Source organism: Castor canadensis, chromosome 14 (assembly GCF_047511655.1).
Source record: "Castor canadensis chromosome 14, mCasCan1.hap1v2, whole genome shotgun sequence".
Classification (NCBI taxonomy): Eukaryota; Metazoa; Chordata; class Mammalia; order Rodentia; family Castoridae; genus Castor; species Castor canadensis.
The window spans coordinates 104863585-104886573 of NC_133399.1; the positions used below are offsets into that span (position 1 = coordinate 104863585).

The 22989-nt window shown below is 40.9% G+C and overlaps 1 protein-coding gene across 5 annotated transcripts; it reads left to right on the forward strand.

Annotated features, from left to right (window-relative positions):
• Positions 1–2056: 2056 nt before the first annotated feature.
• On the forward strand, positions 2057–21386 carry Bnip3l (BCL2 interacting protein 3 like). Of its 5 annotated transcripts, none has more exons than XM_074055193.1 (6): positions 2057–2257; positions 9202–9388; positions 13052–13124; positions 18295–18398; positions 18513–18662; positions 20759–21386. In XM_074055193.1, the coding sequence occupies exons 1-6, from the start codon at positions 2158–2160 to the stop codon at positions 20805–20807; spliced, it is 663 nt and encodes a 220-aa protein (XP_073911294.1). In that variant the 5' UTR covers positions 2057–2157; the 3' UTR covers positions 20808–21386. The 5 variants fall into 5 exon arrangements, with proteins under 5 accessions (XP_073911294.1, XP_020031344.2, XP_020031345.1 ...); XM_020175755.2 differs by having other exon boundaries at positions 2058–2257; positions 9205–9388; XM_020175756.2 differs by lacking the exon at positions 2057–2257 and adding an exon at positions 2708–8110.
• The last annotated feature ends 1603 nt before the right edge of the window (positions 21387–22989 follow it).

The following is a 22989-nucleotide window of genomic DNA, read 5'->3' on the forward strand; positions in this document are numbered from 1 at the left end:
GCAAAAAGTTTTTTCAAGGAAAAAGAAAAGATAAAGGGCCATCATCTAGGGAACACTGTTTCTAGATGGAAAACCAGCTCACCAGACAGAGCGAATGTTTGGCAACAGGACTCTACCAAGTAATGCAACTATCTAAAACCACAAAAATATTAAAGAGAGGGTACCCCAATGGGTAGTTGGAGGCACCAGTAGAAGAATTTGACTAATTTCATTATTGCTCCTTGCTGGGAGAAAACGGAAGGTTAATTGAATTAACAGTACAAGGTTCCACCGGGCACTGGTGGGCACGTCTATAATCCTAGCTAGTCAGGAGGCAGAGATCAGTAGGATCACAGTTCAAAGCCAGCCCAGGCAAATAGTTTGAGAGACTATCTCAAAAAAAAAATCCATCACAAAAAAGGGCTGGTGGAGGGCTCAAGGTGTGATTAATGGTCACACGCGAAGCCTGGGTTCCCTCCCCAGGACCATCGGTCCCCACACCCACAGGCACGGACGGAGGGAGAAGAACAAAGAATGGGAAGAGAACTTCCTAAACATGCCGGTTATCCTAATGGGATACATTTTGAACAAAATCTTGAAATTTTCCAATGGGACTTGACAAATTAATCCTTAAAAAACTTTTTTTTATTAAAAATTGGAAGTACTTTCTTGTATCACCTTGCTTCAATAATTACCAACACATGGTCAACTTGGGACAAATATTTTTTAAGTTCATCTGAAAAGTCACAAAATTTTTAGAAGACAGAGATAAAGACAGAGATAAATTTATCTGTGTTTTATTAGAGATTAGATAATCCCTAATAAAGTTGTCTCCCTGAAGCATTTGTGGGCATTTAGAACCTTATAAAGGTAATTTCAAATCAGTATGGAAAGGATATCTTAAAAATTAACATAGTTGGGTCAACTGGTTACACATTTGGGAAGAATAGAAGTTAAGTAATTTTCAACATCTGAAAACTTGCAGGTGAATGAGGGCTAAATGTAAAATTAAGCCTGTAAGAGAATTAGAAAAAGTTACGGAATAATTCATACTTGGTGTGAGGGTCTTCCCAAACGTACAAGAATGACAGATTTAATGACACGAAAACTTTAAACTTCTGCAGAATGAAGCGAATTTGGAAGACGAGAAACAGGGTTAGAGATGTAGCTCAGCACCAGAGCGCTTGTCTAGCATGTGCAAGTCCATGGGTTCAAGTCCCAGCGCAGCCCAAAAAACCCCAAAAAAAGCAGAGAAATAATATGCCACGGATAAATTAGATCAGGGAAACTGGCCACAGACAACGAGGTATAATGTAGGAATATTTAGGAACATAAAGTACTTTAGTCACCCACATGGTGGCTAAATACGGAATACATGGCTTTCCAGGTCATGTCTCAGAAATAGGTTAGGCGGGTGATGGGATTTGAGTGACCATTTTTTTTTTGTATGTTTTATTTATTTTTGTTTGTTGTTTTGGGACAGGGTCCCCAGACTGGCCTAGAACCCGCGATCCTCCTCCCTCACCTTCTCCAGTGCTGGGCTTACAGGCGTGCTTCACCACACCCGGCCATTGCTGTTACTAACAATGACGGTGTACTAGATTTGCAATTAAATTTTTTTAAATTCCGCAACAACGATAAGGTCTGGGCCACCTTAGACGGTGACCTGTTTGCAGTGTTGACTTTAGGTTTAGGACGGGGAGGAATTGGGCCTGTCACCACCATACCTATTACAGAGGTGAGTCCTTACAGATATTTTTTTTAAAAAATAAACGCTCAGGGATTGGATAAAAAGAACGTGGACCCTGTGGGCGCGGGAGACCATCTGGGTGTTGACACATCAGCACTTCCTCATTGCACTTCTCCCTGTCCTCTATCCCAGTGCCATCTGCATAACTCATTCGATCCGGTCAGTCCAAATTACACGCAAGAATTCATTCCTGGCGCGCGCGTCACCGTGACTCCAGCGTCTGCCCCTCCCGGCGGTCTCGAGACGCCCCCGCCCCGCTCTGCCGCTTGCTGTGTTGTTATCACGTGGCCTGGGTGGACCTTGACGTCACCGCAGTGGGAGGGACTGCGCAGGCGCAGAAAAGGGGGCGGGGGACTCGGCTTGTTGTGTTGCTGCCGGAGAACCGGAGACGGTCGTTCTGCGGCCGCAGCTCTTTCAGGCGCCCCACAATGTCGTCTCACTTAGTCGAGCCGCCGCCGCCCCTACACAATAACAACAACAATTGCGAGGAAGGGGAACAGCCTCTGCCCCCTCCAGCCGGCCTCAACAGTGAGTCTGGGCCGAGGGGTTCGGCGGAGGGATGGGGGAGGAGGGGCTGCTCGGCCGCCGTCGCCAGCGCCGCGCGGGGGCGGGAGGAGAAGGCAGTCCATTGGTTCAAGCTGAGGATGTGAGGGTGACTGACAGCTTCGGGCTCCTATCAGGAGGAGTCGCTCCGGGCTTCCTTGGGGCCTATCTGCGCTTCCTCTTGGTGGCTGTGCTGGGGACCGTTCGGATCCGCTGTCTGGGGGCGGATGGGTCGGCAGCGAATGGGTCGCGCTGATCCCCGCCGTGGTGGCCCCTTAAGCCGACCGAGCGGGGAGGGGAAGGGATGGGCTGTGGGGGAGGGAGAGAGGTGGGCGGAGCGGGCCCAGAGGGGACGCTGGTCGGGCTGGGGACGTGCGGCGGGGACGCCTGGGGATGGACGCGGCCGCCGAGGGGAGGCGGGCGGGGCCCTGGGACGTGCGGCCGAGCAGGTGTGCGGAGCCCGCTCTGCCCACTCTGCGGACAGACCCGGGGCCGGGACCCGAGCCCACGGCTTGCGTCTCGTTGTTGCCCCATGCTGGTCACTTGGCAGTTGAGTGGCTACTTGAGTCACGTGTGGGATGAAGACTGTGCCACTATTTTTCCTTTTTTTTTTCCCCCCCTGAGGCTCCCCCAAGTTGCCCAAGTGATTTTTTTTTCTTTTAAACGATGGGGTTGGGTGTCCAGCAAAGCTATTTACGTACTGCCTCATGCACCCCCCTCGAGGCGACACACACACGAGTTAATGGGCAGGGTGGCGTTACACCAACTGCAGTTGCTTTTCGTAACATTTTGGGATTCAGACGTCTTGGCCAGAGATTGTGCCCGGTTGTGAGAGTACCTCGTCTTCTGGGAAGGGTTCCTGCCTAACCTTTTCTAATTTATGTCTTATGAAAGAGGCAGTGGGGGCAGTCAGCATATGGCCAGACGAAACTGCTTTTGGATGTTTAAAGGCCAAGCAGTCTCTTTCGGAATAGGTGCTTCCAACATGGCCTTCACATTGTAGGGAATAGCTTCCCTGTCCTTACAGGGTGGGGACGGAATTTGGATATTTCAAGAAGCTCTCATTGTTAAACTGCTGCTCGATCTTTTGATGGGCCAAGTTTCCAAAATTGGAGTGGGCTTTTTTTTTTTAACTTTTAAGTGTCTCGTGTTCTAGAAAGTAAGGTTTTTATTTAACACTCCACAGCAAATGTCTTTACATATTGCTGTATCACATATTCATGGGGAATTTTAAATTATTTACCTGTTTTTTAGCATGTCCTTCTTAGCAACATGGGTTTAAAATGAGATGAGGCTTCAGAGAGAACTGTTCCTTTGTAGTCACCAGTTAAGAAACCGGTTTAGAGTCAAGGGCTTAGCTAACAGGGTCCTCACCTGGCTGGGACCTAGAGCCACGTTCCACTTTGAGTCTGTGTGGTGCTCTTTTTAGGACACTTAAGTGTGCCTGATCACATGCTGCTATTCTCTCAGTATCTTGTGCATTCTGTATAGAAGGGGCCAATGTGTTTGTCTCCAGTGTTCTGGCTCTTAGCTGTGCTCAGACACTTAGGAGTAAGATATTTGGTCAGTGTGTTCTCACAGAAAGTAGAGGGGGTTTGATTTTTCTTTTGACCCTTTAAGAACAACAAGAACAGGAGGTTGAACTATATGTGATTGTTTATCTTGGTGCCTGACAGACCTGTAAGGTGTTTGACATCTTTGGCCAATCAGCTCCTGCTATGTTTTTATTACCTCTTACAGAAGAGGAAGAGCAGGCAGCCTGCATGTGGTTCAGATGCCGCTCCGAGAGGACTGCTAGTTAGAAAGTATTTTATTTGGGATAGGCTGAGCTTTGAAAAGTTACTGAAAAGCTTTGGACAGTGCCATATTTAATTTCTGTCCTCTTGCTTCTCTTTGCTTTTTAGCTCATTACACAACACTAGACTGAACAAAACAAGCTTTATTGATTCCTTCAAGTGATTTTTAGCATTAAGCAAAACAGCTTATTCAGGCACCTAGTACTGTCTGAATTGCTGATAAGTCCAAGTACTTTGTTGGCTAGAGTTGTACGCCTGTGAAAAACAGGAGATGAAACTCGTGTGAATTATCTCTGCTCGGAGACTTTTATCTTTAGTTCAGGGATCAAAGCAGAGTTTTAATAGCAACTGATTGAGATATTTAAATAGTGAGTCCTTAAATTTTTCTTTCTTTTTTTTTTTAGTTTACCACTTTATGGGTACTGTTCACTTTCATGACAAATCTCCAAACTACTTCCAAAATTAAAAGAATGTTTGCAGTACTTAGTTTTATTAAGAAAACTATCAGGTTCCCTCAGAATATTTAATAAGACATTTGTGTCATAAGACTCAGTAAGCTGTATAAGGAAAATCAAAGTAGCAGTATAGTTCTTATTGTTTAATGTGGGAAGTACAACTTTTTTGCGGGGGTGGATGGGGTCAGTACTGAGGTTTGAACTCAGGGCCCCACAGTTGCTAGAGCGGTGCTTTTCTATTTGAGCCACGCTTTTAAAGCTCTTCAACAATAATGTTTTTGCTCCCCTAGTATGGCTGGCAAAAGGGTTTTTAAGGCTGTGACACATGAAATGCCACTGCCATGTAGGAGTCTTGTGAATAAATAAGTCTAGTGTGTAAGTACCCACTTGTGCAAAAGAGTCAACATGTTTAGAAGAAAGCAAGTGACTGTTGGAGGTCTGGCCTGGATTCCAGCATCAGGTACCTACCTGAAGCAAGCCAAAAAAAAAAAAAAAAGTGCCTTTGAGGAAAGAAGGTAAATGTCAGTGAAATGTGTCATCCCTGCTTAGAGAATGAGTTACATGTGGGGCCTGGAGAAGTTGGGGGAAAATGAGAAATACTCTTCCTTCCTCCCCTGACCCCAAGAGGCTGGAAGTGGCGATTACAAACCTGTAGAGCCAACAGCATACAGCAGTAAATGTAATCGCAGTTAACTACCCCACCCTGTCTCAGCCAGTCCCAGACTTAAACTACAAAATATTTTGTTGTTGTATATGTGTACAAACTGGTGTAAAGGAACAGTTTTCAACTTGTGAATAGTCTTAATAGTGAAAAGCTTCCAGCTCTTGTTTTAAAGCTTCCCTATTAAGAAGAGACTTCACTTGGAGTTGTTCTCTACTTGTGTTGCTTGGGTGGCACAGTCCTCAGATCTTGCCTTGTTTTCTTTCCACGTAGAAACAGGCTTTGTAAGGATTGGGAGTTAGAACATGAAGAAAGTCCTAGGTTGTAAATCAGGAAGGAATTGGGTGATGGGGGAAAAGGCATGTGTGGATCATCTACTAAGAATGACATACTGAAAGAATCACTGGGTTAGAGGAAATCTGCATTTTAAAGGCTCTGAGTACCGATTGCCAAGTTACCCCCCAGAGGGCTCACTGAAGCCCTCAGTATAAGAAAGTATTAGACACAATCTCATGGGTAATGGACATTGCCATTGGATAGTTCAAAGTATCAGAAATCTATAAACTATGAGATGCAACACACTTGTTCAAAAGAATGAACGGGGCCGGGGGAGAGTGGCTCAGGTGGTGAGTGCCTGCCTGGCAAGTGTGAGGCCTGGAGTTCAAGCCCCAGTACCACCCCCCCCCAAAAAAAAATGTATATATTGACATTAAAAGACCTTTTTAAGTTGTAGGTGAACAACACTCCTTACAGAAACACATACAGTTCCATTGTTTATAAAAACAAAAAGCAAAAAACAACCAAAAAAATTATGGGAAAACTCCAGAATTCTCCATGTGAAACCATTTAAAGTGGTTTCCTTTGGGAGTGGGAGTAGAAGTTGGCAGAAGCATTGGTTTTGAGTTTGGGTGGTGATGTTTGTATTTTCATGGAGCACATTCTTTTTTTCAAGCAAATGACTTTGAAAAGATATAGAATGTAATTCTGATTTTGGAGATGGGGGTCTCATGATGTACTTTATTTGCCCTTGCTGGCCTCAAACCACAATCCTCCTGATCTTAGCCTCCCAGGTAGCTAGAATTACAGGCGTGAGCCACTGGTACCTAGCTGTGTTCTTTATTTGTTTAATCCTCCTAAAAACTCTTTATGAATTAGATATGGCTATTATCCCATTTTACAGATGAGATAACTGAGACATAATGAGGTTAAATAACTTGTCCACGTGCTCTGAGGTGGGAGGGCTTCAGTTTGCGCTTTTAACCCCTGTACCAATACATGCCCAGTAAGAATGACCGACCTTAAGTGGAAGTGCCATGATTGCCGTTGCTTGCTGAGTTTTTCCAGGTGTGTTTCCTCAAGCTCCAAAAATATGTTAGATCAGTGGTTTTCTCATGCAGAAAATCAAATTCATATACTGGTTTGGAAGTCGTTCAGAAAAAGTAAGGAGCAGAAGACCTGGCATTGTGAATGCCTTCTTCTCTTTGATCAGATACTTGAAGTGAACATTAACTGTGTTGTAAGGAAGCCTGGCTTCTACACAGACCCATCTGGAACTCCTGGGTCCTTAGTTCTGCTTCTGCCAGAGCGGCCTGGAGGTTTTGTTCGTCTAACACATTGGGCTTCTGTACAGAACTGGTCCCATTGGTTTCAACACTTTGAGAATCTTAGAAGCAGTGGGGATAGGAAAAAGTTTGTTTATTCTCATTTTCTCTCCTTAAAATATTTTATAGAGCTCTGAATTTAGGGATGCTTGTGCATATTTTTTATACACTCCAGATATACTCCAAATACTTAATTAAATTATCTTCAGTGTTAGAGCTCTCTTAGCTTTGCTAGTTGTATTTGTTCATTAGGTTTTGTTTTGTTTTGCTGTAGTGGGGTTTGAACTTGGCCTACACCTTGAGCCACTCCACTAGCCCTTTTCTGTGATGATTTTTTTCAAGATTGGGTCTTACGAACTATTTGCCTGGGCTGGCTTCAAACCTCGAACCTCTTGATCTCAACCTCCTGAATAACTAGGATCACAGGCATGAGCCCCTGGTACCCAGTTACTCATTAGTTTTGAGTTCTCTCAAGTCTGCCTGCTTTGTATGCTGGAATGAGGCCTAGGAGCTGTTGAACACGTTGTGTTGTTTGCCAGCACAGTCCTGAGGAAGTGGTCGTGATTATGGGCCTCTGACAGCCCTGCCTTGGATGGAGAGGATAGGATAACTACTTAGCAAACACTGTTCCAGAACATTCAGATGCAAACTCTCTTAACTATAATGTGAATGATCTGCTGTTTGCTGGGCAATTCTATTGCTGTGGTTAAGTACTCCTAAGCTTGTGTGGTCATGTCTGTTTTATAATGAGGAAACTAAGCACAGGTTATGGCCAGGCAACGTGGTGGAGTTAGATTTCCAGCCAATGTTCCTTAGAGCTGCCTTTCCCCTGTGAAAGGTGACAGTGATCTCACTATGGATCAGGTATACTCATGGCCTCATTTAGGGTGTGTTTAGGGTTTGAGATGTTTTTGATGATTATTCTGAATGACTGGTGGAATTCCCCTTTCAACCATAAGATTCTCGAGCAGTGGGAGTGTAGAGGAATGGCTTCACCAACCTGCTTTTTACATTTTCTAAAAAACAATGGGAGGAAAGGAAGTTAAGAAAAAAAATACTGTTTTTGTTGTGAAGTTGGTTAATTGACTACTGATATTCTTCATAAAATTCATGCACCCTAATTATTTAATAAACTCAAGAACGCTGTAGATTACAATGCCCACCCCTTCTTCATGTGGCTCCACCCCCTTCAACTATTTGCTTCCCAGACCTCCTTCAGCCTATAACGTGTGCAGTGGCTTCTCCCTGCACATCATCACGGCTTCATGAAAACCCTAGAAAGTAAGAACTTGTGGGAGAGAAAGGGGAAGAGACAAGTTTACAAGGTAAGTTTAGTGCCTTAAGAGGAAGAAAGAATAGGAAGAGAAATATAAAGGCAAGGAAGAAACGATCTGTGGGATGAGTTAAAGTCCCTCAGGATATTAGCATTTTCACCTGATTTTGTTAAGAACCAGCTGCATTCATTTTATGCTCTGAATTTGTGCACTGGCTGAGATTTTTGCCATTTCGTTTGTCCTCTCCAGGAGCGTCTCAGTTTTTGCTAATTAGGGTGTAGTTGTTAGCCTGTTTCATTGAACTTTATGACAGTTCTAGGAAGCTCTGCCTCTGAGAGTGAAGATGGGGCACCCATGGGAGCCTTGACTCCAGAGGAGAGGTTCATCTTTCAGGAGAAAGACTAGCTATGTGCATATGTATATTTCCTGGCTTTTGTCTCACCTTTTCTGTAAGTTGAAACATTGCTATGAGCACGGCAACACAGATTGAGAATTTCTCTCTCCCCGGTTTTGGCCAATACTATAAATAAATCCATTCCATATTTCTCTCTCTGGTGGCACTGAAGTTTGAACTTGGGGCCTCACACGTGCTAGGTAGGTGCCCTATACCACCAGCCCATATATTGTTTTCTCTTAATGTGGGTGAGTGTTTGGACTCAAAGCCAGGCCTGATGGTCATGGACTCTGTTAACAATGTTTATTAGTTAATTTGTGGAGCAGATACAGTGAAGTAGCTGTGGTACCCTATGGCATATACATTGTGCTTGTGTATAAAAATTAAATATTAAAGATAAGTGGCAGAGTAGCCCGTCTAAGCCTGTCTAGTAGTAGAGTACTGCTTACTTTCTGAAAAGAAATTGCAAAGTTTTCAGTGAAGTAACCAGAGGGGAAATAATCTGAAGGACATACTTTCTAAAAGTTAGTTTTAGCTTTTTGGTTACATCTAAATTGGTTGAATGCATGAGCTACTTCTGGAATAGAACATTGCAGAGTTTTTACTTCTCTTGCTCCTTGCTTATTTTCTTCACAACACTTTTGCTTCCGTTTGAGGTGAGTCAGAATTCTTATCTGGATTCGTTTTAACATCTGTGTGTCCGTGAGGGATTTCGGCCCTCTGTGGTTAACTTATCTGGCTGGTCCAGCAGGTTCCTGGGTGGAGCTCCCTATGAACAGCAGCAATGGCAATGATAATGGCAACGGGAAGAATGGGGGCTTGGAGCATGTGCCCTCCTCATCCTCCATCCACAATGGAGACATGGAAAAGATTCTGCTGGACGCACAGCACGAGTCAGGACAGAGCAGCTCGAGGGCCAGCTCTCACTGTGACAGGTGCGTGAGATGGCGGGCCCACTATCATGAGCAGAGTTACGTGCTTCGGCCTCACTTAGTAAAGGATGCCTTCTGATTTGGGGCAGTGTGTGTGTAAATGACAGCCAATGGACAGGCACTTGAGTGCCCACTGCTTACCGCAGATCTAAGGAACTTTTCTTATTCAGCTTGTATTTTTAGGTGTTTATCAGTTTAAAATTAAATGGCATAAATGTTAATTTACAGAGTTAATCTAACTTTCTTGCAGTCTCCTTTGTCCTCATGTTCCTGCTTCACATACCACATAATGCTTTGAACCACAGTTGGCTCTGTATAGTCTGTCTCCCCTTCTTGATGGCAAAGCTCCAGAGTTAGGGGGGTCTCACTTCCTCTTCACACCATTTACAGTAATGGTGCTGGTGCACAGTAGACACTCAGAAAGTGTTTGACTCATAGAAGCTGCAAGCTGACCTGAATTATAGTGATAGTTGCACAGTGGAAGCACCAACTGCAGGCTGTAAAGAGAATTCATTTTTGAAGGCCTTTCATTTCCTCAGAGGGACTTTTATTTCAGATCTCATTTTTCTGTATAGGAATTAGGGAAAATAATTCCACTGATATAAGGATTGATGACAGAGTAAGAATAAAGAGGGAGAGGAATCTATGAGTAGACTAAAACCACGTCATTATTTTGCAGCCTAAGCTTTTCTCTTTTTTCAGAGACTAAGCTTTAAATGACATCTAAAAATTCTTAGTGCAGTGACAGCCACACTGAGCATTACAGAGACCGAATAGTCTTCTGGTTAATTGATAGCTGACTGGTGTTAACCATGTAGAAATGCACACGTACAGGAAAAAGACTAGGAACATTTAAAAACGTAAGCAGTGATTACGAATTTTTGTGTAATTTCTTTTTATTTTTATCTTTTGGTAGTACTGGAGTTTGAACTCAGGGCCTTATGCTTGCTAAGCAGACTCTACTGCCTGAACCATACCCCTAGCTATTGATTATCTTTAGAAGACAGACTTATGGTTATTTTTCTCTTTAACATTTTCATACTTTAGAAAAATTGCATATATAGCAAGTACATACTAATACGTAAAGAAAATGTTAAAAAAAAAAACCACCAAAAAAACCTTAAATCATGCTTGACCCTTCCTGTGTAACTTGTGATCTACTGATGTCATCAAGACAGCTGGAGGACTGGTTTGGTTGTGTGACACACTCAGCACCCACAACCTCTGTCACTCTGACGTGTCCCTGTGTTTCTTAGAGCCTTGGATGACTCTTACCACAAGCAGAATCAGAGCAGTTGGCCCTTTTTGAGCAGTTGCTACTGCTTCTGGTAGCTGCAGCATTAGTCTGTCTTTTAGAATGTAGATCTACACTCTGAAACTTGCTGAAGGATTTCTACAGTTCTCTGAAGGCTTCTGCTTGTTATGGCCTATTTTATTATACATTCATACGTGAGCTGTGGCCATTGGTACCATGTGTCTGTTAACCTGGTGTTCACACTTGGCTGGACCATCCTGTTTCATTCATGATTACAGTTACATGTGTGATGGAAAATGAAAGGAGTACAGCAAATGCTGTTGTACTCTTCCCTTAGCCTGTGTACCCCTGGCTGTGGGTTACTGTCATCTTTCAGAGCAAGCCTGAAACTCTAGCTCAACAATATTTTTCCTGGGATATCTCAGTAACATGTTACCATTTAAAAGTGTTTTTAAAATTCCTGTTAATTTGAATTGGCTTGCAACTCTGTATTTGAAATTCTTGGCAAGTTTTTCTTGTAGGTCAAGGAGGTTAGAAGATAATAACCCCTGTGGGTTTTGCTTTGTGTTCTACCTTATTGTAGTGGTTTTCAAATTTAACTGCCCACTAGATTCACCCAGGGAGCTACTAAAAATCCCAGTGTACAGATTCCACCTGTCAGGGCAGGGCAGAAAATGGTTTACCATCAGGATGGTTTACAGACTTCACTGCCTTGACCTAGTCACAGCTGCATAAAGCTGGCCTGTAACTTGATGCCATCTGTGCCATGTGCACAAAGACAGTAAACCTGAGGACAGTAGACTGAGGATCCTCAGTCTAGTTGTTTCCTCTACTGTAGTCTGACGTTTCTTGTTCAATAGAAAAAAACTTTTAACTTCACATTATGTGTTTATTTGTAACAGAACCTTTTCCTGTTCCCACTTAAGAACCTCCTATGTTAGCCAGGTGCCAGTGGCTCACGCCTGTGATCCTAGCCACTCGAAAAGCAGAGATCAGGATTGTGGTTCAAGGCAAATTATTTGTGAGACCCTATCTTGAAAATACTCAACACAGAAAAGAGCTGGCAGAGTGGCTCTAGTGATAGAGTATCTGCTTATCAAGCGTCAGGTCCTGAATTCAAATTCAAGTACCACAAAAAACAAAAATCCTGCTACGTTGATTATATCTAAAACTACAAGACCTCATCAGTATGATGAACTTCTGGTGGTGTTACTTTTGAGTCAGTCTCACCCACATCTCTACATTAAAATTGCATACGTGCTCCAGGTAACTTTAATAGTTATGTTTTCCTTTGAGAAAGCTAAGTCTACTTTTCATCTCCATTTTAGTTTAGATGTAGAGAGTAGTCTGTGTAGTGAAGGATCTGGTGACTTGCTGTGACTGCACAGGGGTCGTTGATAAAGCGAAGAAAAGAATCCAGCACACTATTCATTATTGTATCCAGTAGAGTTTTTGATTATAGGTTTTGTCTAGGAATTTATCCATAAATTTTCTACTGTCGTAAGGGTTTTATATTCATGTATAATCTACATAATTTGTTCTGAAATAGCTCAGAGCACATGTCTCTAAAATAAATGAATAGTAGCTCTCAAATTTTTGGGTCACAACACCTCTTTGCGATCTTAAAACTAATAAGGGATCTCAAAGCACTTTTGTTTATGGATTATATACTTGAATATTTACTCTGTTAGAAATTAAAGCTGGGGTTTTCAACAGAGAATGAATTTAAAAATAATAAACTCATTACATTTTAACATAAACAATTCTTTTTAAATGAAAAATCCTATAACCAAAAAATTAGTGAGAATAATGGCAATTATTTTATAAGTTTGCAAATCTCTTTCTGATCTGGCTTAATAGAAAACAGCTAGATTCTCATTTGATTTTGCATTCAGTGTGTTGTAACTTCACACATCGTGTAGCCTTTGGAAAATTCCACTATATGTTCAGGAGAGAATGACAATGAAATCCTGATAATATTATGAAGGCAATTTTAACCTCATAGACCCTCTGAAGGAGTCTGAGAACTGCTGGGGTAAGTTATTTTATGGTAAAAGAATCTCAAGCTAGGTTTCTGAATTTGAAGATCATTTTGCCTTTATTGGAAAAAAGAGCAAAACAAGAAAACAGGAGAGTCTTGTGTATATAGGCAATTGTGAAGGAATTTACTACCACTGACAAAGTCTAGAACACTTCATGACTAAGAGTGCTCCATTTCATTTAGCCACTTACTAGCATATAAAATATTTAGCCCCTACTGTCACATGAAATTTGGGGGTTATGGTATACTGTCAGACTTGCTGCTTTTTCAAAACCATTTTGCTAGATCTTTTACTTTTCTCATTTCCAGTAGAGGCTTATTCATGTGACAGAAAGAACTCAAACTAATGGCTAAGTTCTCTCTCTCCTAGCCCTTCACCCCAAGAAGATGGGCAGATCATGTTTGACGTGGAGATGCACACCAGCAGGGACCATAGCTCTCAGGTGTGTGTGTGTTGTGTTTCTTTGTTACTCTGATTTACAGTTAGCAGTTAGGAAAGATGCAGATTCTCTAAAGTACGTTTTACTGAAATATATTAAAGAAGAAGACTCTTCACAATTATTTGGAGCTGCTTTTAAGTGTTATTCAGTTTCTGATGTTAAAATTTATTTAGGATAGTATAGTTTTTGTTTCACTTCTTTACAGCTAGGCCCTTTTACCCTAAAAGAGTTGGAAATTTTTGTTTATAATGTGTCATTCCAGTGTTCCAGGCTGGTTTTTTAAGTTCATAAACAGAAAGACTGATACAGGTATCTTGTTTAAGGTTACAAAATAAGTGAAAATGAAGATTGTGTTAGAACCAGGTGTGAAAACTTTGCGTCTGAAATCATAGCAGTAACTTTGAGGTAAAGTCAGTAGCTAGAGAAAAAAATTCATATAAATTAGGCGGACCTATTTGAGTTAGGACCTATTAAGTTTATTCACTGGGAGTTGGTTGGAAACATAGATGGATATAGTTTTAAAGTCTTACAAGGGTTTGAATTCTAGAACTTCAGCCCTTACCCTTACTTGTGTGTCAGAGCACCTAAAAATGTCACAGAGTACAAATTCTTGAGGAAAACTATTATCTCTTCTCAGGTGTTAGGGTGCTTGAAAAATATTGAATGAATGCTTAAATGAGGGTAATAGAAACCTTGTTTTGTGGCATTCTCCCTCTACATGACCCTGGACCCATTTGCACTAGCAGCATTTTGCCTATTATGTTGATCTACCCAGTATTCTCTCTAAAAGGCCACACAATTTCCTCATACTTTGACTCTGCTCGATTTTTTGCTGTCCTCTGAAACCTAGAGAATCTGTGGATCAAATACCAGTTTATTTTATGATATGCTTTGCTTTGTGGCTAACAATGACAAGGTTCTCATGTAGTAATGTGATCTGACTTTTTTTTTTTTTAGTGGTACTGGTCTGGGGTTTGAACTGAGGGCCTCACCCTTGCTAGGCAGGCGCTGTACCTCTTGAACCAAACCTCTAGCCCTGATATGACTGGAATTGTTGAGTCCCTGGCTGATACATGAGTTTGGCCACATGTAGTACTATAACTAATGTAGAAAAAGTACTTAAAAGTCTCCATGGCAAAAAAGTGTACCAAGGATCCAAGAGAGAAATGAAATTCTTTGCTGTAGTCTTTCCTGAGAAGGATATCTTCAGTCTGTATTCACTTTTAAAAAGACAGGTTAAATTCTAGCATTCTCCAAAATCTATCTGAGGAATGTTTGCTGAGTGGGAAGCACCATAAAGCTGTTCCAAAGTTAAATAAGTGAAAAGCAATGCAGCCCCAGCTGTAGTCACATTTAGTAGTAGCTCTGAACATCCATGCGATAAAGAAATCAGTTTAATTGAGCCAAATATTTTCCGTGTGAATTTGACCTTGGATCTCTCTTCCTTCTGAATATTCCTTACCTCCCCCCCCCAGCTATCCCAGTAAACCATCATAATATTTTGATAGGTGCTGTCCTGACTCATGAAATGGCAGGTACGTTGGTTAGACTTAACTGATCATTGTATTTACATAAAATTCTAGAGCCGACTGCATCCATCCTAGAATTTCAAAGTATCTTGTAGCATTCAGGAGAGAAAATGTAAGGTTTTGGTCTCTGTCACATTATGGTAGGATTGCCAGGGTGCTCCCCATGTGGAGAACACTGGCTGTCTTCAAGCAGAGAGTCAGCTGTGTGACAGTCAGATTAGCCATCTGAACAGAGGCAAGTCTTGCAAAAGCATTCTGACTCCCAAAGAAAACACTGTAGCTTGTAGCTGTTGAGTAAGACTTTAGTAAAAAGACAGTAATAGGTACCATTTAAACTTTCAAAAAGTATCGCTTTTTTTTTTTTTTTTTGTGATACTGGGGTTTGAATTCAAGCTTTGTGCTTGCTAGGCAGGCACTCTACCATTTGAGCCATGCCTCCAGCTCTTATATTGCGTTTTAAAAATTGAACATATAATTTAAAAATTAATTACTTGGGGATTTGGGAAAATAATTTTTTTTCATGAATGAGAAGAAAGTTTAGGGTTAGGAAACACTTAAGCATAGTTGACAAAGAACTGTTTCTGTGCTTTATCTTAAAAGGTTTTCGTATGTAAGGAATGGGTGACATTTTCAAGCTTTTCTAGGAAGAACAAGGAAAGGCACTGACATTTATAAGATATAAGATAGTGCTAAATTTCTTTCAAAAATTGCATCTCACTTTTAATGTTCCCAGTCTAGTGAAAGAAGTGGTATCTCTGTGGACAAATGGAAAAAGTAAGGCTTTGTCCTAATGAAGTTACTCACCCACAATGACAAAACAAGTAAGCATTAGACCTAAGACTGAAAGTGGGTCTGAGTCTGTGACCCTCTTCCTTCTACTAAAGTAAACTACTGAACAGAATTGGTCACAGAAAAGCTCACAAGGACATTCAAGTGAACTAATAGGTCTGTTAAGGTTTAAGGATTCCTAAGGCAGCACATTTAGGGAAAAGATCATTCAAACTACCTGTAGGATGGAAGTATTCCAGTTTCCATCCATAGCACATAGTCTCTTGAAGACATTTTTGCATTGTGTTTCAGAACCAAAGAGGCTAGCACAATGCTGGGTGTTATTGGAAGGTGATCCAAACTGGAAATACCCTCCTTTTTTGATCTCGTAACACTGGTTATTTGTCCACAGGTCACGGAATGCAGTTCAGCGTCTACATTTAGAGACTCAGTGGACCAGAGAAGGGAAACTTAGAACGATTAGAGGATAAGGGCTCCCCACATGAGACCAGTTTGGAAGGCAGAGAGTTAAAAGCATGACTCTTAAATAACTAGATGAAATGGACATTTACCACATTTGGAATTCCAAGAATTTCAAGGTGATTTCAACCTAAAAGTGGCAAATTAAAATTAATGAAATGAAGCACAAAGCAGTAGTAAATGAGAGCAGCTCACTACCATTATTCTTAACACAAGCATTAAAACAAGTTTAAAACTTAGTTTTAATTTTTTAAAATACTAGTTGAAAGATAATTTTGCTTCACTCAGTTAAGAGAAAAATCACAGCATCTTGAAAAAATTTAATCTTACCGCATGTTCACTCTGGAAAATAGGAAATACTAACTTGTTCAAAATCTAAGCCTAAATCTTTGAGCAGCTTGAGAGAGACATTGGAGGCTTAGGAGGAAACTGGAAGAGAAATGACCTGAAATAGGGCTGGAGGTGTAGCTCAGTGGTACAGCGCTTTCCTAGCTTGCATGAGGCCTGGATCCATCCCCAGCACCACAGAAAAACAAAACAAAAAGAAAACACCTGCAGTCTGTTGAAGAGTCAGATACTGTGAGCACACAGTGATGTGTATGTAATTGTAACAATTTATTGTTTTTGATTTAGGATGATTTCAGTGTTACCCAAAGAGCCAACTCATGATTCTGAGTAATCTCAGTGTCCAAGTAGAAAAAGCTTGATCCTAAATGCTACATTGTGTTATATGGTAGAATTTGCCAAGTTCAGCAGAATGAGAGAAGAGTGACACTGACAGAGCAGCCAGCCTCCATAGGGATTGTACTCTGGTTTTGGTAGTAAAAGGGACTGTCCATATGGAGAATCTATCTTAATTAAGCCCCCTTCCCCGGGCAACTTTGTCACTGAACACTAGACCTGTCAGAAGAGAGTCCTGTGAACACGTCAAGCTCTGTGTCTCTCAACTACCTACTGAAAAGAATGACAGCTCTGCTCAGAGAATGAATCCCAGTCAAAATCAGCATTTCTTGGCATTGGGATCCTTTGGTCTGAGGTCATAGGCTTACGTTCCTTAAAACTGAGTAATACTGTGTCGTTTTCAGGAATTTCTGGGGTTCCAGTTAAAGATAAGCTTGCCAGTGTGGGGGTACCATGCCTGCAGTCCCAGCACTGAGGAGGCTGAGGCAGGAGGATCACAAGTTCAAGGCCAGCTTGGGGTACATAGCAAGACTGTATCTCAAAAAAACAAAAGCAAAGGCTTTGGAAATGTTAATTGTTCTTGACCTGAATCTTGGCCCAGAAGTTTACTTAGCAGCAAAAGAATTTCTTTTTTGTTTATTTGATACAAAAGATGTCAAATTCTGACTCAGTTTAAAATACATAATTCCAAAAAACTTTGAGCTAAAATAGTTTCAGAACCTTTGGGAATGTTTGAATAATCATTTGTCTAAAAGTACATAATCTTCCAGAGATTAACGTCTAGTGCTTAAGAGTTGGGGACCTTAAGGGTGAGTCGTGATGTGGTGGTGCATGTCTGTAGTCCCAGTTGTTTAGAAGACAGAGATAGGAGAACCATAATTTGAGGCCAGCTCAGGCAAAAAGTTAGCACGAGCCTATCAAAAATAAGCCAGGCATAGTGGTACATACCTGTAATCCCAGCTGCTCAGGAAGCAAGGTAGGAGGTTCACTTTCTAAGCCTTTTTTGACAAGCACAACACTCTTTCCGAGAAGCAAAGCACAATAAAAGAAAAAAAGAATTTGGGATGTGGCCCAAGTTCTGAGTTCAGTCTCCAGTATTGCAAAAAGAAAAGAGTGGAACAGTTGACAGTTGACTCAGACAACCATGAGTGACATCAGTATCACGGCCCCACTTTCTCATCACTTTATTAGCACGTCCTTTTTGGTGTGTTCTCTTTATTTTATTTTGTTTTATTATCTTTTTTTGGGGGGGTGGTGATACTGGGGCTTGAACTCAGTGTCTTGCCCTAGATAGGCAGGTGCTCGACCACAAGAGCCGTCCCACTCCTTTATTTTTGTTTTCAGTTATCAACATTTTAAATGTATATGAAAATAAGACTAATAAATGAAACTTCATGTAAACATCACCCAGATTTCACATTTATCAAGACTTTCTGCACTTTCTTTATCAGTATATCCCAAAATACAGTGTTTTTCTAAGTTCATAGCCTATCTTTAGGTATGACAGCAGTCAAGCTCACTTGTCTTTTCAAGTAATTCAGCACTCTTAGGTCATTTGTCAGCCTTTTTAGAAATGCAGTCTGTCTCTTACATAAGAATTACTCACCAGTAATTCTTATGTAAGGGGGTTTTCCTATCAGATTTGTCTTTGTATTAGAAAGAATTGGTCTTCTTATGCCCCTGCCCTGTGTTAAAGTCTGACTACTTCTTTACAGTCAGAAGAAGAAGTTGTAGAAGGAGAGAAGGAAGCTGAAACTTTGAAGAAAAGTACAGACTGGGTGTCGGATTGGTCCAGCAGACCAGAAAACATTCCACCCAAGTGAGTCCTCCCACACTTCTTCCAGTGGGCACTTAGAAATGGAGGCCTGGTGTAGTCCCCAGGACACTGGCAGCAAAAGTGTTTCTGACACCTACCTCTGAATTTCTTTCCCAGGGAGTTCCACTTCAGACACCCTAAACGAGCGGTGTCGCTGAGCATGAGAAAAAGTGGAGCCATGAAGAAAGGAGGCATTTTCTCTGCGGAGTTTCTGAAGGTGTTCATTCCATCTCTCTTTCTTTCTCACGTTTTGGCTTTGGGTCTAGGGTAAGTAGCTTAAACTCCTAAAGTTTTTCCACTCATTTCATTCTTGTATTTTATTTTCACAGTTTGTATTGCTTTGCTTTTAATACTAGGGATTTTTCTTATCTGAAAATTTTTTTGAAAATGAGATGTTCAAACAAGAAGAGAATAACATGTTTATATTAATCCCTTGGGTGCAATTTTTTTTTTTTTTTTTAATGAAACGGGTTTGAACTCAGCTTTGCACTTGCAAAGCAGGCACTGTAATGCTTGAGCCACACCTCCAGTCCATTTTGGTTTGGGTATTTTCGGGATGAGGTCTCTCAAACTGTCTGGGCTGGGCTTAAACCTCAGTCCTCCTGATCTCAGTCTCTCAGGTAGCTAGGATTACAGACTGAGCCGTCAGTACCCAGGGCTTTTGTATGATTTTTCTTTATTAGGTTTTGTGTTGTTTGTAATTTATCTAATATTGAGTAATTCATAAAGCAAATTGTTAACATGTAGATTTTGGGGTTAATGTGAAATGATTTTTTTTCCCAGATAGTAAATACACCATGACTTTGGCTAGTTCTGTGAGTGAAACTGGGAGGCTGGTTGTGGGTACTGTTTTCTCTTTTAATTTCGTAGCATTTTCATTTATTCTAAGATCAATCTCATATTTACCTGTAATTCATTTATTTTTCATTGTTGTCTTTTAAATTAAATGCTTTTTTTCTTGATTTCAGCACTTGAGGAAAGAAGTTCTGAAAGATTTTAGGAGTAAACAGTAGCTGTTAATTTTTCAACACATACTTGTTATTTTCTCTTCTTTTTTTGGTGGTACTGGGTTTTGAACTCAGGGCCTCATGCTTGCTAGGCAGGTGCTCCCACTTGAGCCACTCCACCAGCCCTGTTGTGTGTATGTGTGTGTGTGCGAGCGCGCGCATTGTATATTTTTGAGATAGGGTCTCTCGAACTGTTTGCCCCGAGCTGTCTTCAAATCGCCATCCTCCTTATCTTTGCCTCCTGAGTTGAGTAACTAAGATTGCAGGCGTGAGCCACTGGCTTTTTTCTTTAAGCATGGCTAGTAGGTCATTTTCTATTTATGATGCATAAAAAAAAAATCCCTTCATTGTAAGGAGCTCAGCAGAGCGGAGAGACTTCCTGTCGTGAACATGGGATTGTGTGTGTAAACGCCCACATAGCCCTCTGTCTCTCCTGGGTGCTCGCCCTGCTCTTGTGAGGGCACACAGTAACCACAAACTGCAAATAGGAAGGAAGTCCTTATGATGGAAGGGAGGGGGTGAACATGGCGAGACATAGGAGTTTAGCAGGGTATTGACCGCTTGGTGTTCATTTGTCCCCGAGAGGTGAATTTTTGTACCTTGCAGTGTTTCTTGCTTTCATAAGTCTTCAGATTTTTTTTTTCTTGCCTTAATTATTAACTGTTGTTATAAATGAATGTTTAAAAAAGGGTTTGAAATGTTGGTTGCTTTTATTACACTGGTGGTGGAGTGTTACTTTTTTTTTTTAAACTTCCCTTTGCTTATGCTGTTGAAAGAGGTTCAAGTCCTTGTTTGGCATGGAAAAGTCAGTTAGTCCCCTAAGCCTTAAGAGTTATTAGTGAGAGCCATCTTAAAAGCATTGGCAGCTTTAATTTTTTTGACTGTACCAAACGAAGTAATTTGGCATATGACTGTATTCCTGCATCTGAAATAGCAATAGGACTTTTTGTCCAGCAGGAGAGAATGTCTCAAAGGAGGGGACCTCTGTTTGATTCTTTGGAAGGGTCTGTTCTCTCTGGCTTGGCTCTGTATCATCACTGCTCTGTGTTGTCCAGCCTGATCTAATGAGTAAACAGAATCACATAAAACCAGTTTGAGTGGGCTGGTGGCTGGTCATTAAACAGTCAGTGGGCTGGGGGTGTAGTTCAAAGGTAGAGTGCTGGCTAAAATGTGTGAGGCCCTGGGTTCAATCCCCAGCACTACAAAGAAAGAAAAAAAGCAAGCAGTGGTTTCAGAGTGTTGGGGAACTGTGCAAATACACCTTCATAGCTTTTTACCAGGACTGAAAAATGTGTGGACAAGCTGGTGTAGAACTGTGCACACAGATGAAATAAATTACACTCTGCTTCCTTACAGCATCTATATTGGAAAACGACTGAGCACACCTTCTGCCAGCACCTACTGAGAGAAGGAAAATCTCCCTGGAAACATGCGTGGCCTGTGAAGTGGTGTATTGTCACAGTAGTTTATTTGAACTTGAGACCGTTGTAAGCATGACCCAACTTACACCCTGTTTTTATATATCCAATTCCAGTAACTCTCAAATCCAGTATTTTATCCAAACTCTGTTGAGGCATTTTACTAACCTTATTCCTTTTTGGCCTGTAAGTCACTTTAGAATTTCCTAACAGTTTACTGTTGTTTAGAAATTTGCAAGGGCTTCTTTTCCGCAAATGCCACCAGCAGATGACAATTTTGTCAACAATGCTGTTGCCTCCTGTTAGGACCACCAGAATTAGACCTGTATCATCCATGGTAGAAATTTTATTCTGGCCATGTGACTATATCTCTCTTTTAAAACAAGATCAGGTTAGCAAATTATACTATGAAAGCTTTGTTGTTTAGTTTTTGTTTTGTTTTCCAAGACAAAGACAGGCTTCCCTAAGCTTGAATTTATAATTACTAAAAAGAAAAAACAAAAAAGCAAAAAAAGCAAGGCACAAGAAAAAACTATCCTGGGCAATAAAAAATTATTTTAAACCTGCTTTGGAGCCACTCTTTTTCTAAGCCTCCTAAGAGCGCCTTTTAATTTGTAGGAGGCAGGCTATCTAGGTGATAGGTAGTAGAATAGGAACTCTGATACATCAGCAGATTTTAGTACTCGGATGTTACGCTGTCTTTTCTATGGTATTAGAGTCTTTACTTCTGATAAGGAATGTCCCAGGCCTGGACATAAGAATTGCTTTCGAGATTTTTGTGTGTGTTTGGTATTTTCATGTCAGCTGCATGTGTATTTTTCATGACTTTCTTTAAATTTTTGCTCTTTTTTTTTCCTCTAAGAAGAGACTTTAGAATGAGTCCAAATCGTGCTGTTAGCACAGGCCTCTTGTTTTCGGAAGTTTCACTTACACTCTGAAGCCTTTAAACTCTGAAGAAATTTGCTCCTGAGTTACTCCAAGCACTTGTGTAACTTTGAAAAATAGACTTGGTTGTGGGCACAGGTGGCAAAGTTCTGGAAAGATGCCATTAGTTCCCTCCTGATCCCTCTCTTCCTAATGTTTGCTCTGTCGTCGTCTTCAGTGTCCCTGTGATTCCACAGGCACTGGTCCTTTTCTCGTGCAGCCATCTTTCCAGTTACTTTAAACCCTTGGCATTCCAGAACACTCAACAAATCCCTTCAGTGACAGACTTTCTTTTTTGTTTCTAAAATGTGAAGCTTTAGGACCAAATTGTTAGAATGAAGGTTACAGATTATTTCAAGTAAGCTTTGTTGGATTTAGAACATAATGCATGACTCTGAAGGATACTTCAGAAGTAATGAAGTAATGACTGTTTATGACATAGGTGTTGCTATTGATTATTTCGAGAATCGTTGTTAATTTTATAGCTAGCAATCTACAAAGTGTATCAGATTGACTTGAATAAAAACACTATGACAACCAGATTTGCCAGTTTGCAGAAACTAACCCTTCTTTCTCATGCCAAGGTTTGTAAATGTGATGTTACAGTGGAAAATAACACAGATAAAACAAAATATTTTCTATCTTTTTTTAAGAACATAGCTGGCTATCTTTAAGAGAGATGATCTATCTGAAAAAATTTTCCGAATTATTTTTCTTTCTAGCACTTGATGTCTACATAATTTTGGGCATTTTAGCAGCCTTGTTTCTGTCTTACTCTTAAAGCTGGTGACATTTGGTTTCTCTTCTGCCCATTTATTTCAAGTGTTCATATTTGAATTTCTTTGGAAAGAAAGTAAATCTAGTGGCCTACTGTATTTGAAAAGCTTGAGTAAAATTGGAAAGGCTGGACTAGACTGGCATGCACCATCACTGTCACCATTGGTGTCCTGGAGAGAAGAATCAGCTCCGCTCAAATGAGTGGCTTTTTACAGGCAGTAATCGCCTTCTTTGTAAACACAGCAGCAACCTTACCAGTATCCCCTTGAAGTTGGGGTATATTTATGATTTTTTTGTCAACATTGAAAATAAATTTAGTTTTGTTATTTTTCTTAAAATTGTCTGTGAAATTACAGAATATTAATTAAAACCTGAATACATCATCACAGTAGAACTTACCTATGGTATGAGCTCATGCAGTATTTACTGGTAGCTCTCACATATGGGATGCATGTTTACGATCCTGCC